The sequence below is a fragment of the Triticum urartu genome, chromosome 7A (assembly GCF_056163025.1).
Source record: "Triticum urartu cultivar PI428250 chromosome 7A, HENAU_Tu73, whole genome shotgun sequence".
Lineage (NCBI taxonomy): Eukaryota > Viridiplantae > Streptophyta > Magnoliopsida > Poales > Poaceae > Triticum > Triticum urartu.
The window spans coordinates 519553583-519567833 of NC_141879.1; the positions used below are offsets into that span (position 1 = coordinate 519553583).

General features: G+C 41.4%; 2 protein-coding genes and 1 pseudogene across 8 annotated transcripts; 1 reads left to right on the forward strand and 2 right to left on the reverse strand.

The window, feature by feature from the left end:
* Positions 1-62: 62 nt before the first annotated feature.
* LOC125520091 (protein serine/threonine kinase) lies at positions 63-14127 on the reverse strand. 7 transcript variants are annotated; one of them, XR_015611401.1, is made up of 19 exons: positions 13806-14127; positions 13533-13567; positions 12502-12573; positions 10343-12412; positions 9890-10217; positions 9557-9772; positions 9405-9477; positions 9126-9331; positions 8567-8629; positions 8249-8454; positions 8042-8162; positions 7450-7959; positions 6748-7034; positions 6124-6367; positions 5949-6022; positions 5494-5629; positions 5151-5321; positions 2980-3048; positions 63-556 (listed from the first exon to the last, which is right to left on the reverse strand). XR_015611401.1 is itself a non-coding variant. In XM_048684905.2 (18 exons), the coding sequence occupies exons 1-17, from the start codon at positions 13947-13949 to the stop codon at positions 5166-5168; spliced, it is 4932 nt and encodes a 1643-aa protein (XP_048540862.2). In that variant the 5' UTR covers positions 13950-14127; the 3' UTR covers positions 63-556; positions 5151-5165. The 7 variants fall into 7 exon arrangements, 6 of the variants coding, with proteins under 6 accessions (XP_048540862.2, XP_048540859.2, XP_048540860.2 ...); XM_048684905.2 differs by lacking the exon at positions 2980-3048 and having other exon boundaries at positions 8042-8153; XM_048684902.2 differs by lacking the exon at positions 2980-3048.
* Positions 317-2100, forward strand: LOC125518992 (peroxidase 1-like; annotated as a pseudogene).
* On the reverse strand, positions 3480-4078 carry LOC125520092 (uncharacterized). The gene has a single exon (XM_048684907.2). It carries the CDS (start codon positions 4067-4069, stop codon positions 3710-3712), a length of 360 nt encoding a protein of 119 aa, XP_048540864.2. The 5' UTR covers positions 4070-4078; the 3' UTR covers positions 3480-3709.
* Positions 14128-14251: the final 124 nt, after the last annotated feature.

Below are 14251 nucleotides of genomic sequence, written 5' to 3' on the forward strand. Positions count from 1 at the left end.
ATCTTGAGCTGAACCGGATCTCTACTCTGGTCCTGCAACAGGCACCGAGCTTTTACAACCGAAGCAAACCAACCGAGATTTAGCGCCATCCAATACCTCTGTAAATAGACTAGGTTACAACTTACAAAGTCATAAACCAAACACGAACTCAGGGTCAGGGAGCATGTCGATATGGCCACAAAGCAGAGAAGCAAGCAAATGACACCACTTGTGCAGCACCGAGCTTTTACACCCCTGTTGACAGACATGCCCTTCCACTTCGACCGCAAAACCACTCTGGTCTGCTATATAAACCCATGAGACACAAGCAACTGAAATGAGCTCCCTTTCCATGAAGTGCCTGCTCTTCACCTCGGCAGTCGCCGCCCTTGCCCTTTTCCGCATTGCCGCTGTAGGCGCCGGCCTGGAAGTCGGATTCTACAGCAAGAGCTGCCCATCAGCAGAGAACCTGGTAAAGCAGGCAGTCACCTGCAACCTTCAAGAACAATCACTGGTGTCGCCTGCGCTTCCACAACTGTTTTGTCAAGGCATGTAGACGGCATATACTTTCCTATACCTGCACTATCAACATAAGGTAAGCATGAGTTGTATGTATGTTCACGGTAACAACCAATAGGATTCCTTCTTTGCACCCCTAGTTGAATTATGAACTGCAGGAAAAGTATCGATTCTGCAGCATGCCACATACGTAGAAGCTAGAGTAAAGTACTCAGGAACATCTATTTGTTGTCACATATGCACAACGTAGAAACTACAACAAATATGAGTTACAAACACCTTTCTCATAGCAGAAAAGACGGTACCATCCTTTATAATCAACATAAGCACATAGCATAAAGCGATCGTGTAAGTATTATTTTCAAGCTAGCCGCAACTGCAGGCTGATAATTATTTGTATCGTTGACTAGTTCGTGCTGCCACCAAAGCACCTCAGACCCATCGCGGAGGTAAGGGTATTTGATCTGTCAAAAACTCCCAACACACAGGCAAAGATTGGTTTGTGGCACGCATTCTCGTTAAAGTCTCAATTTGTATGCAAATTTGCATTTAGCCAGCATATGGCCCAAAAAGATAAAGCTGATATGCAATATGCAATATTGATCAGTCAACACTGCTTTTGTATATACCAACAAGAAACATGCATGTTAACAAAATGCAAAAGAGCAACCAGCATATATGTCTATCATCAAATCTAATGCCCACGTTCATACTCAAACAAATATTTGCGAGGTGATCTACTGTTATAAAACACAACTACCATATGCTAACAGGTTTGTGATGGCTCAGTCCTGAATCCGGATTGACTCGACGGCAAACAAAACTTCTGAGAAAGACGTCATTCCCAACAAACCCAGCCTCCGTGGGTTCGAGGTAACTGAAACTGCAAAGAAGGCCATCAAAGCCCAATGCCCCAAGACAGTCTCATGCGTGGACATCCTTGCCTTCGCCGCCCACGACGGCATCGCGCTAGGAGGAAATGTTACTTACAAGGTGCCTGCTGGGCGCCGCGACGGCATGACGTCCACTGACCAGAATGCCCTCAACAACCTACCCTCACTAGTCACCACTCTCAACAGCTTCTGAGCTGGTCGGCGACTTCACCTGAAGGACCTCACAGCTCAGGACATGGTCATCCTCTCTCGTGCGCACACCATAGGCGTCTCGCATTGCTCGTCCTTACAAAGATCCTATATGGCTTCAGCAACACCAGTCAGGTATGATGGTGTTCAGAACTATCGCTAGATCTCAGACATTTTCCTTTCGGGCCTTATGGTATGCATCTAGTCTAGTATCTATGTCTATAATGATTGTTTTACTGCCAGGCTGATCTTACCCCGACGATGCTTGGCAACAAGTATTATGTGGGTCTGACAAACAACCTAGGCCTGTTCACGTCAGACCAGGCATTGCTCACAAACTCAAATCTGGGAGCATCAGTTGACGAGTTTGTCAAAAGCGAGAAGAGATGGAAGAGCAAGTTTGTTAAAGTCCATGGTTAAGATACGGCTCAGCTGCAGGGTCATAAACAAAGGTTGTACTGGTCTTGAGCTTAACAATGACCCTGACTCTGGTGAATTCACTGAACTAGCGACAAGCTAGTGGCAGTTGTGGACTGGTCTCTAGTAACTCGATAAACGCTATGCTTAGGTCGTTGCTTTGACAAGAATAAAAGAAAAACAAACATATAGAACAACTCAAGGAAAAGAAAAGATTGTCCGGTTTTCTGCTTTGTTCCGTCTGTTTAGTTTTCTTGTAACAATGCCAGATAAAAGTTATTTTTACAATGTTGCGCGTCCGTAGAAATATCACAAGTCTTTGAGATCATTGCTGCTAATTAGGTATGACAATAGCAAAAGGAGGGCAACATCAATGCCGACAACTCCAGATAATGCTATTCTGGTCATAGCTCTCGGAAACTTTGAGCCCAAACATGTGCACAAAATGCTGAATTTTATTCTATAGCTGTGGTCAAAGTTGTTTACAACCTATTTTCTTCAGCTTTGAGCGCCAGTCTTGACTATCTCCAGTTTTCATACACGCGGGATTCTTCAAGAACTACTCCTAATCTGACAATGACATTCATCGCCGTATTTTCGGCTTTGTTTGGGGCACAAGAAACAGATGCCCCTCTATTTGGACTCTTAAATTTATGCTAAGAAATGGCAACTGAATTGTTATCTCAAGAAATATTTAGTAGTAGTTAAACTAATATCGGGAGCATTTTTCTTGAAGAGAACTAGTAATGAAAACTAATCGGCTTAAATGCTAAAAGCTGACTCGCCCTTCTTATACTTCGTTGAGGCCCAAATGAGACATCATATTCACATTCAAAGAAATTAGCATCAAGGGCCACTAGCAATTACAGAGATACTTTTAGACTTTTAGCTACATGAACATGATATAATCAGTGCATATATCAAACAGGAAGACTAGCATCTCAACAAAAAATGATGTAAGTACAAGTAGTGGTTAGTTTACTTAGAAGATCTTCGACAGTTCCCATTACAACCTCTCGGCATTTGTAGTAGATAAGAGAACCACCCATTCCTAAGGAAAAGGAGGGGAAAAGGCCATAAACTTGACGCAAAAAAGTTCGAATATTCTAAACAAGCTGGGTCCTATCACTGAGCATAACGATTATCAATTATAACTGGCTGGCTGTAGCCTTCCAGGTGCTTAACCAATGTGCACAGTATCAATGCTACCCAGTGTTCCATGACTAAAGATGATGCCGCAAGTTGAACCAACCTATGAATGGTCACAGAAAATAAACAAGAACAAAGATATATTTTTTTTGAACAAGAACAAAGATATGGAAATGCATTTCATCAACAACATAATAAACTGAAAGCACACTGAGAAGAATGACGGAAATACTTAAAGAGACGAGACAATGAAAGCTCATGGGTTCAAATCCTCACTCTCCAAATCAAAGATACAGCAATGGGACTTCGAACCCACGACAGCAATACAACCTCTAAGAAGTACACAAGGTTAAATAACAACCAAGAACAAGTCTTTTACAAAGACACGGGACACAGATCAGATCACTTGAAAACAACACACAACACATAAGCCATAACACAATACTACTAAACTAGAGCAAGCAAGAAGCTTACTCTCTAACACCACGGTAGAATGCTGCACCTGCATAGCTCTAAAGAGCAAAGGCTTAAACATCAAGACACCAAGACAGACAACAACACGATCAGGGATTGGCAGCACCATGAATGCCGACCACGCCACTGCTGCCGGACGAGCCACCAGTGCCAGGCAAGGAGCTAGAGCCCGGCATCCCGCCGAAGCCTACCTGTGGTGTGATGCCGTTTGGCCCCGGAAACACCCAGTTGACTGACGGGCCAGGGTAGAAACCACCGAACCCAAAGACGTTCTGGGGACGGTAGGACTCGGGCTCAGTTGCTGGGATGTCCCTCACACCATGGCAAGCAACGGTGGTGGCGAGCAGGAGGCCAAGAACAAGGCTCGCGCTGACGCCGTTACGTCTCTCCATTGTTGCTACTGCTTTTGCTTGCCGACCTTCTTGTTTGGCCAAGAGCAAGTTGCACATCCCCCTCCTTTATAACCGCTAGTGTAGTGTACTGTGCATGATCGTTGTGGTGGCTATGACTGGAACTGAAAGGTGGGTCTAACTTGTGTTTCTTTGCGGCAGGACCCACCTGCCAGTGAGCGTAGCTATGCCAGTGGCTCCAAAGGTTTTGGCTACGGTCAAACCAAAACATGGACCGCAGATCTCCATGGGACCATACATGTTTACTCTGTTGGTGTACTTCTAGCTTGAGTTAAGATCATAACTCATAAAGCTAAGACTTGACATACTGAACTTATGTACATATCTGATGCTGGGTGTACAGTGGCCTGGGTGCGCATATCGAGGGTTGCAAGGCCTCAGACTGCAGTATAAAACGAGAGCATTCATATCAGGACCGTAACAGGAACCAAGCACCAATTTACTCTTCCTCCACAACTACCCAACTACCCACATTTAAGCTCCCATGATCCATGTCAGGTAGGTCTGCAGCAAATTTAAGGCATCCTCAGCTTTGTGGCAGAACAAACCAATAGGAAATCGACAGACAACCCTGTAACATTTCTCAAATAAAGGACAGGTAGGTTTCAGAACAGATCTCAACTCAAGGTGTAGAAGATGGCTTCACGGTCAACAAGAAATGATTTATTATTAGAGTGATCCAGACTCCAGAGTCCAGTACAACAAATGTATGCGATATATGCTGACAAGTTTTCCTACCGTTGATCAGGTTTTGCCAACTACAATTTGGATACATTGTGTCCAAAACCGGGCAAGCAAAACCATACGGTGCAACAAACTAGAGCAAAGAGTGAGAGCTACAACCTTCGGCTTCACTAGAACAACAAAGCTAGAAAGTTCAAGTAATATATAGCGATGTGTTATTGCATAATTGCAAGGGAAAAGATTAGACAAAACTTGAAGCTTATACTCAGCCATGAATTTTACAACAGTAAATTTGGCTACATATGTATCCTGTAACCTGTAGTGTCTGCTGGCGAATTGAAGTAAACAAAAACTATGAGCAAGGCACCACTAAAATTTTAGAAATGAGAGAGGCACTGCTAAAATATTTAAGTTGATACAAGGGAGAGATGATTACCACTACTGGAACCATCTAGTGGCAGATTTTGAGAAAACCATCTTCTGTTCCAACGACAAACAATCTTGACAAAGGAAGCACAGAAATAGCCGAAAGAACAGACATGTTTTTATATTTTACTCCTCTGTCAGTCGAATATAAGTTCTGAAGTACGAGCTGCTGATGTCCGATCTGCATGTTTTTTTTTTGACAAAATGTACCAACAGTTACTTCGGCAGGAACTGAGTGGACTTGCAATTCATATGGTATGTGAAATTCCAAAAGAGGCTGCACTGCTGCTCCAAATAGTAAAGCTTGCAAAAGAGCGTGGTGGTGAATGTGGTCAAGAGGAGAAAGAACATACCTCACTTGTTGGTCTCGATAGGGATGTAAGTGCAATTTTGTTTCTTGACACCGATACCAGGTCTTGACCCCAAACAGAGAAGTCAAAGATGCCATCTGAATGGCTTCTGAAAATGTTTGACTGGACTGATAGGTTCCTGTCACATTGCGCACAAGACTTTAAGAAACTAAGAAAGTTTAAACTGGAAACAAATCATAAGCAATAAGATATATGCGTATATCCAAAGTTGAGAATCAAACTGCTGCTTCTATGAAATTGTGGATTCAGTGTGATATAACATAATCTTATCACTACCACTATGGCCCAAACAAGATAGTCGTGTATCAGGAAAGTTTCAGAACACAAATAGTGCAAGAAAATATTGTACACTGCAGTAATACAATAAGAGAATGGAGAACATGTCATACCAAAATAGGTAATACAACCAATGAATTGTTGCAGTCAAAGAATAATACCTTCTTAGATCCCAAATTCGAAGAGTCTTGTCAAGGGAGCTAGATGCAATCAAGTGGTCCTCTGGTGATGCCAACTTTATGCGCAAATAAAAAGGAACCCATCAGATACCAGAATAACAATTGCTCATGGTTTTGCCCTACGATGGATAGCAACCTAGTAGGGGCATTGGCATACCTTCGTAATGTGACCATCATGTGCTCGCCAAACTGCAATGATTTTTCCACTACGCTCGTCAAGTAATCGACAATAACCAGAGCTTAGACCTGCTGCAATCCAGGATGATGAAGCCACTAGGCTTCCATTCCTCGGCTTGTCTGAGCCAGACGAGCAAATAGCTGACACGAGTGATGAGAAGGAGATTTCAGCCGAATCACTCTTCCATAAATGCAGCTTCTGATCCCGAGAGATATCAATAAATCTGCATTTTAACTCAATCAGTGTGCAGTTCAATAGTAGACAAATTCTTCGGTAGTGAGGTAGAAACAGAGTGAAATAACAGTGAGTTGCAGCAAGAAAGAAATATGTTCTAACTTGCATTAATAATTCTACAACAAAAACTAACAATGCTTCCAAGCTCACATAACAATGCCCTGGTTAAGTGAAGTAGATATTCTCCCTATTTTGTTTCAGATGTGCCTACCAAACATAGTCAAAATTGTGAACATAAGTAATCAAGTGGAACGGCAGTGATCACCCATACACTTACCCCAGTAAAATAGTAGGAAGTATATTTTCAACGTATGTTAGAAACATAATAAAATGACCAAATCCAACAAACAGATGACAAAGTGTATATACCTGATAGATCCATTTCCCATGCCAGCAACAAGTTTATCTTCAGATGCCATGTAATGCATGGTCGTATACAAGCTACCACGAAATGCATTCGACAATATTCCACCTGAGAGCGCGTCCTGATTAAGCATGTTTGCCTGTTCAACAGATGCAGTTTGCAGCGGAAAGCTTGTTGACGACTCGGTATGAGCTGCTATGAGCTTTCCTGTCTGCCCATTCCAAATATGAATCGTGCCATCACAAGAAGCTACTTTTCCAGTAATTGACAGGATACAGATGGAATTGACAACCTATGTAAATAAAATATCAAAAAATGAACTGTTGGAATATATTGATAAAGCGCTATATCTAGGGGGTGAAATTAACTTACAAAGAGTACATCAATGAGTTCAAACGCAGAAGAAATGCAAGCAAGATCGAGCAATCCAATATATGGTATAGAATCTAATACTATTAGAACAGTTGAGCTAGAAATCAATCGGCATTTACTGAAAGAACACCGTCCTCTCAGTGATATTACCCTTTAGTGATTTATTGTTTCATCACAGCAAACATAACCACTAAACGATCAGAGCACCGTATTTCAGACACTAAGCTAAACATCACTACATGGTCTGTACAAACTGTGTTTCATTCAGAAAATAAGAACCATCCAACAATAATAGCGAAAAAGAAAGTCATATGAAGGTAGCAAGAGAAACTGACCTCTTCATGCCCGTAATATCCAGATGTGCAATTCATGTTGGCCAACTCCCAACGCTGTATACTTCCTTTAAAACCAGGTCCAACTCCCCCAGTAAAAATCGTGCACCCATCATCATGGACTTCTAATGACCGCAGAGCCCCAGGGTGTGCACGGGCTGAGTAAAGGACGGAAGCTTCGATCTTCCATGGAAGTTCATCCTTCAAACCGCTACTGCGTCCAAGAAGATCTGGTACGCCCCAACTACTGTCAGGAGAAGGGAACCAAAACCACGGCTGATTTCCAGAAGTTGATGCAGACAAATTGTCACTAGATGTCCCATGCTCAAGCCTAAATCTGTGCTTGGAAGCTGCCATCCAACCAGTTTTAGGGATTTCAGATTGAGACACAGATGACCCTGCCCCATTAAAAAGTTCTGTTGGAACAACCTCAGACGAGGTGTCGTTGCCAGGCTGGAACCTTTGAGTTTTCATGTTTTCACCACTTATAGAACATTTACTGGAAGGCTCAAACTGAAAGAAAGCACGGCTAGTCAAATAAGAAGGAAAACACAAATCTCACCGGTCAATAGGAACCAAAGCAGCTTTCACATACCTTCCAATTGTACAACCTTTGAAGAGACTGCTCCAATAGAAACCATGTAGAGCAGTATTCACGGAGCTTCTCTATTCCAACAAGTGATGCCAAGAAAGGATATAGCAACAACCTACAACAGCTACCTTCAATAAGTAAATATAATGAAGCGTGTATAGTTACTTATACCAAACAATGTAACAACGGAAAATACATGTTTCTACTTACACGAGATCAATTCTAGATTCCATTTTAATCGTCTCGCTTTTGTTTCTTTCTGAGATTTTTAACCCTTTTGTAGGAAGGCTAACAGCGGAAGAGTCTTGAAAAAAGGCCAATTCAGCAAAAAGCTCTTTTAGATGTGGCAAAACATGTATGACAGTATTATCTGGTCCAATTCGTAGACAAAGGTCAACAAATGCAGTAGCTGCCACCTAATTAATAGAAATCAAGCAAATTAACTCGATCAAATGAATTTGAAGGAGTGTTATTGGGAGAGAACTAGTACAAGAAAATCATGTCACTTTGTCAGTGAAGAGTTATTGCCTGAATCACATCAAGGTCCAAATGGATCAGCATAAGAATCTTTATATGAAGACAGACTTGGTCCTGTAAATGCGGTCAAGGTAGGAGTAAGTACACATTTAATTTGATATATATGCCAATTTAAACGCAAGGATTTCATGGCCAGGTCATTATCTATAAAAAGTAATAATATAATTCAATAAAATGAAAGAGGAATTAGCATCTAAATTTAAACTAACAAAATGATGCATTTATAAACCTGAATTCAAATTTATCAATGGTGGGACATCTTGTGCAAGTTCATTTAAATATTGTAATGTGCTGAATTCTTGCTATAATTTTTTTACATCATATTGACTTGTACATGAAACCCCCCAAAAAAGTGTAATTAAGATATGATGATTGGTATCTGGTAGTCATCAAAGTTGTGCTTAAAGTAGAGTGATATCGGAATTTGATTTGTGCTCACTTTTGAAAATATATGGTCCAATTTAGCAAAGCTCTAACAGAACTCAAAATATATCCATTTTCACCAATGATTATATTTATTCACCAAACTTAGTATTTTTCACCAAAATACCTGGAGAAGCTCCCTGAGAACTGCCTTAACAGGAAGAACTGATACAAGGCCTTCCAACGCAGATAAACCATCAATCAGAGCAAAAGAGTTCCAACTCTGCTGTGGTTCTGGCTTAGTCGCCTTGGAGGAGTCGATACAAAAAAGTATAACATTCCTCAGCAAGGGGAGAATTTGCTTGACAATAAAACTTTCCCCAAGAAGTCCACCTATTATGAATGACGTCAAGCACCGACAAAAAAAAACATTTTCACCACAAGGAGACAGTGTTAACTGGGATACCTATCCTGACCAAAGTTTCAATTCCATCATCACATAAACCTTTGCCGAAAGAGTGGATTAGTGGTAAAACTGTCTGCATAAAATGGACACATTAATCAGTAAAGGATGGTGCCAGTGCAGTACACCAAGAGAATGTGTTCACTGAGACTTGCCTGATGAACAGTGATTGGTATTCCTAGTTCCTCACTTGAACCAATTAAAACAATGGATGCAGAAGATGCAGTGATCTTGTTAGGTGAATTGTGTAAGTTTTCTATGACCAACGGATGCACCTTCTCAATATAAGTTCGTTTTCCCAATTTTTTCCATAACTCTCGGACAAAAGAATCTTGAAGGAGAGAAACCTTCAGATGGGAATATTCTGGTGCCTGTAGCAACAACCAGCAGAAATGACTTGTCAGAACAAAGACACATATGCAAAGACCAGAACCTTGAAATGAAAGAAAATATAAGAGGAATTTCCCCACTGATATGTCTTAACCGGCCTGTAAGATTTTCTGAATGATGGGCAGAATATGTTTCTTAGCTGCTTGGACACTCAAGCACTTCAAAAACTCTTTAAGCAGACGCAAGCAAGACTCGGTGTCAACATCCAACCGAGATGATGAAACAAAAGGTAGGCAGTAAGGTGCACACACTTCAGCAGCAAATTCTCCCATGGCTTTAAGTGTCCCTTCACTTGCAAGCTTAGTAACATACTTCAGGCGGTCTCCAGATGTACACAGAAGTTGAAGTGGAGCAAGAAACATATATGCGGATCGAACTGATGGAGGAAAATATGGTGACTCCAGAAGATGCTTTGAACACGGCCTCCTGCAGGAGATCACAAAATTCAAAAACATTCAACAGTTTCTGCTTGTAAATTTAAGAAAAACATCACCAATGTGGCAAGGTATTAAACTACAAATATAAACGTCAGACATAATTATTTAAGTTACCTTTTCCATTGCCTTTGGATGCATGACTCAACAAGCAAACGGACATGAACAGGCAATTCATGGAGTGCTCCTGGCAGCATACCAGTTTCTTTATATGCAGCTAGCAAGGAAGCATCAAAAAGTGGTCTGTGCAGATAGATTTCTGCTAACATGCACCCTATTGAAAATATATCATTTGCATGATGCTCAATAACAGAACAAGACCTTTGCTTCCAGCGCAACAGCTCTTGATAACCAATAGAAGAACTATCATCAGACTCAAAGCATTCAAGATAGGAGCCAAAATCAAAATCAGGCACCACTGATAATACACTATCAGGTTGCAATACCTCCTGATCTGAAAATTGGCTCTTGGAATATTTGACTGATGAACAACAACAAGCAGCAGTGTTAGAGTAACTGTATATTGGATTCAAATGATGTTGAAGCTCCATAAATAATGTTGCTTGTTCAAACTCTTCCAAATAGTCAACTTGTGAAAACATATTTGGGGGATTACAGTCATTTAACAATAGATCAGTAGTTGAGTTACTTCCTTTTCCTTGGCATCTTGCACAAGATTCCACTTTATTGTGGTAGGCTGAGTGAGGTGTGCTAATAAGACGCTTAGGATGTGGCTTTGTAAAAAGTTGCCGTCGCCCAATTGGTTTAGGCCTTGATGGATCACTGGGAGGCAACATGACATTCTTAGCTTCAACAGATGCCTCCCCAGCAAGTTTATAGCCAAAGGTTATATCAATCCAATGATGCAGTTGTTGTGAGACTCGGTCACTCTCTAAGGCATCCCTGTGAACACAAATGAATTCCTCTGAAGAGGTCACCCAGGAAGGCAAAGCCAAATCACTCATTTCAGAATGAAGAGAGACAAAAATCCAAGGATCGCTATAGAACTCTGGGATGCATTCATCTGGAGTCCATTGATAAAGCCTTTGCATACTAGATGGGTATTCGTTGGGCTCGTAGACAGAGCGGACAGCTGACCTCAAGATGGTCTTTGATAGCCTTCTTGCTTTGTAACTGCAAACTGCTAGCTCTGAGAGACACTCATCAGAAACATGATATGGAACATCAGATGATGAGTAAGTAAAATCCAATTGTTCATCGCCCTTTGCCAACCGCCATTTACTTTTGGTGAGGTCTCTCCAGCCAATGTCAGAATTTTCGTCAGGCCTCACTGTGAAATCTATTACCCAAGGCATCACTGGATGAAAAGCTGGATCACCCCATCTCCTACCAGCTAACTTGTTCAAGACAAGAAGGTACTCATAATTGCTCAACTCACCCGTCCACCATCGTTTGAAGTGAGAAGACCAATCTAAGGGTGATGGAAGATTGAAACTAGCAAAAATGGATCTTGAAGAACAATCCTCCTCAGCACAGCATGAATTAGGTGTTGAACCTTCAGGTCCCCCAAAACCCCAGTTCTCTTTAACATGAGATATATCACTTATGCTGAGATAAGGCCATAGAGAATCTGACATCAAGATGGTTGATGGTTTCAGATTGCCGTGATGAACTCCAAAATCATGAAGATATGCCAACGCAGACATTATTTGGTAGATGAAAAATCTGATGTGCCAATCTGAGCACAATGCCTCTGGACTGTAGTGCATGATGTTCTCCAAAGTGTATGGAGCCTTTGGTTGAAACATGTAGCAACAATCAGATGATTCTACAACACCTAACACAGGTAAGATGTTGGGGTGTCTCACAAGCCCAGAAGGATGTATATCATCAAATGCTGAAAATCCAACAAAACTGAGAAAACCTAAACCAGCTGGTCCACTGATGGTGTTTTCACACAACAGATTTAGTGAATCAATCACATCCTGTTCAATGGATAAATTCATATAACTTGCCATAAGATCTCTAATTTCTGTAGTGGAGACTCTGCCCAGATAGTAAACAGGAGTTAACTTGGTGATTATGTTTAGAATTAGTTGCTGATTATTCGAGCTAGAAGAACTTTGAAGATCTCCAATATGTTCAGTACCAGGAGAGGAATCTGCTTGCACAGCACAATGATTATCATCTTTAAATATGAGTGATTGCTCCGATGGGTTGTTTTCACTGCAGGGATGAAAAATGTGGAGCATGTAATATCTTGAAAATGGATGCCTTTTGGAGATGTATATAATACACTTGATAAGAAGCTTTACCATTTTTTTGTATCCACATATGTCTTACCACCATTTAGTACAACCAACACAAAATAACCACAGGTCTTCTGGCTGCAAGATACATATTTGTCACTTTTTAACAAATAAAAATAGCAAATTATAAGAAAGGGGAAACTGGTAGTTGAGTTTGCCGGTTTTGCCGCAACCCTTTCACTAATAATATTTAAGCCATTAACGAAATGCCACTATTCCACAATGCTTCTTTGATTTATGTGTAGAAGCGGTAGTAGTGAAGAAAATGGAGGGAGAAGAAAGAAAGCGATGTGACACGAGAATAGATCACATCCGACAGCACTACCTCTGATAAGCACGGACTGCATGGAGGTGCTAATATTAATTTGCTTTAGCTATTGCTTTGTTTAATGAGTGTTTACTGGTATTACATATATGACTAATGTACGACACTATCCATATGGTTAAAGCATGACATTATCCATATGATTAAGTTGGCTAGTTTTGCAACTACTTTCCATTGAATATAATTTCTCATTATTCTTGTTTCCAAAACTGTAAGGCTTGTCAACACTGTCAAGACTTGGTTTCATAGTACACAAATTTATTCCATGTATCTGGCATTAATTCTCAGTATCTCCTCCTAAAAAAAATCCAATGTACAACAGAAATGTTCGCAGTAGCTTTGATTAGATCAAAAGTAGAATCACTACAGTTGGATACGTCAATTGACAAGTACCTACTCCCTCCGTTCGGAATTACTTGTCTCAGATATGGATGTATCTAGAACTAAAATACGTCTAGATACATCCATTTCCGCGACAAGTAATTCCGAACGGAGGGAGTACTTGTATTGGTGTGGTTACAAGTTTAGAAAAACCCATTACTTAAAAATGTAGAGAAGTACTGTATATTTTAATTAACCTCTCCATCTAACTAAGGTATAAAGTTGTGTTTTCATAACAAGTTAATAGGATGTACATTCTGATCTTATAGTATGATCCGTGTCCAAATCAAATGGAGAAGTATGACAGTAAACCAAGAATGCCTAGTCTTACCTCCCAATACATTGGTCGGGTCCGTCAGATGCCATCTGCAATGAAGAGAACACATGAATTATTCCTAAAGCACAATAATTAGCTCTTCTACAAGCCTACATGGACAAGGCTTTAGCATGCTTCTCAAGAATGAACTAAAATGCATACAGAAAGGTGCTTGGCTAAAATCTTTATCGGAAAGAGCAGGTGGCTCGAACTGGGCGCGAGCTTCAGAGACCGTATAATCGAGGACAGGAGAATAGCGAGAAATTAGGAGGCAGAGTGGCGACGGACCTGGACGACAGCGGAGGAGGCGAAGGGGAGCGGGGAGTCGGAGACGCCGTGGACGAAGGAGAGTCCGGAACCAGCGAGGTCGGATCGGATGCGCCGCTCCAGGCAATCGGGGCACATCGCCCCCGTCCCCGGCGAGCGAGCCATCGCCGACGGCGAGGCCGGCCTGGTTCGAAGGTTTAACAGGCAGCCTCGCTTCCCGGCTTAGCCCGGCGCAGTACCTTCCGGTCGACGGCCTCGAAGGGCACCCGGCGGCGGCTGGACACCAGCTCTGCGTGAGCAGGGAGAGAAGCAGGAAATGCTCGAGTCATTCCTCAGCAAAGCAAAGAATAGAGAACCAAACTGTGGGTTTTTTTTTGAAAAACAACTTGAACTTTATAATTTAAAATAATGGTTACATCGTCCATAGAGTTACAAGATTTTTCATGGGCTCCTTTATCCAATTCCTA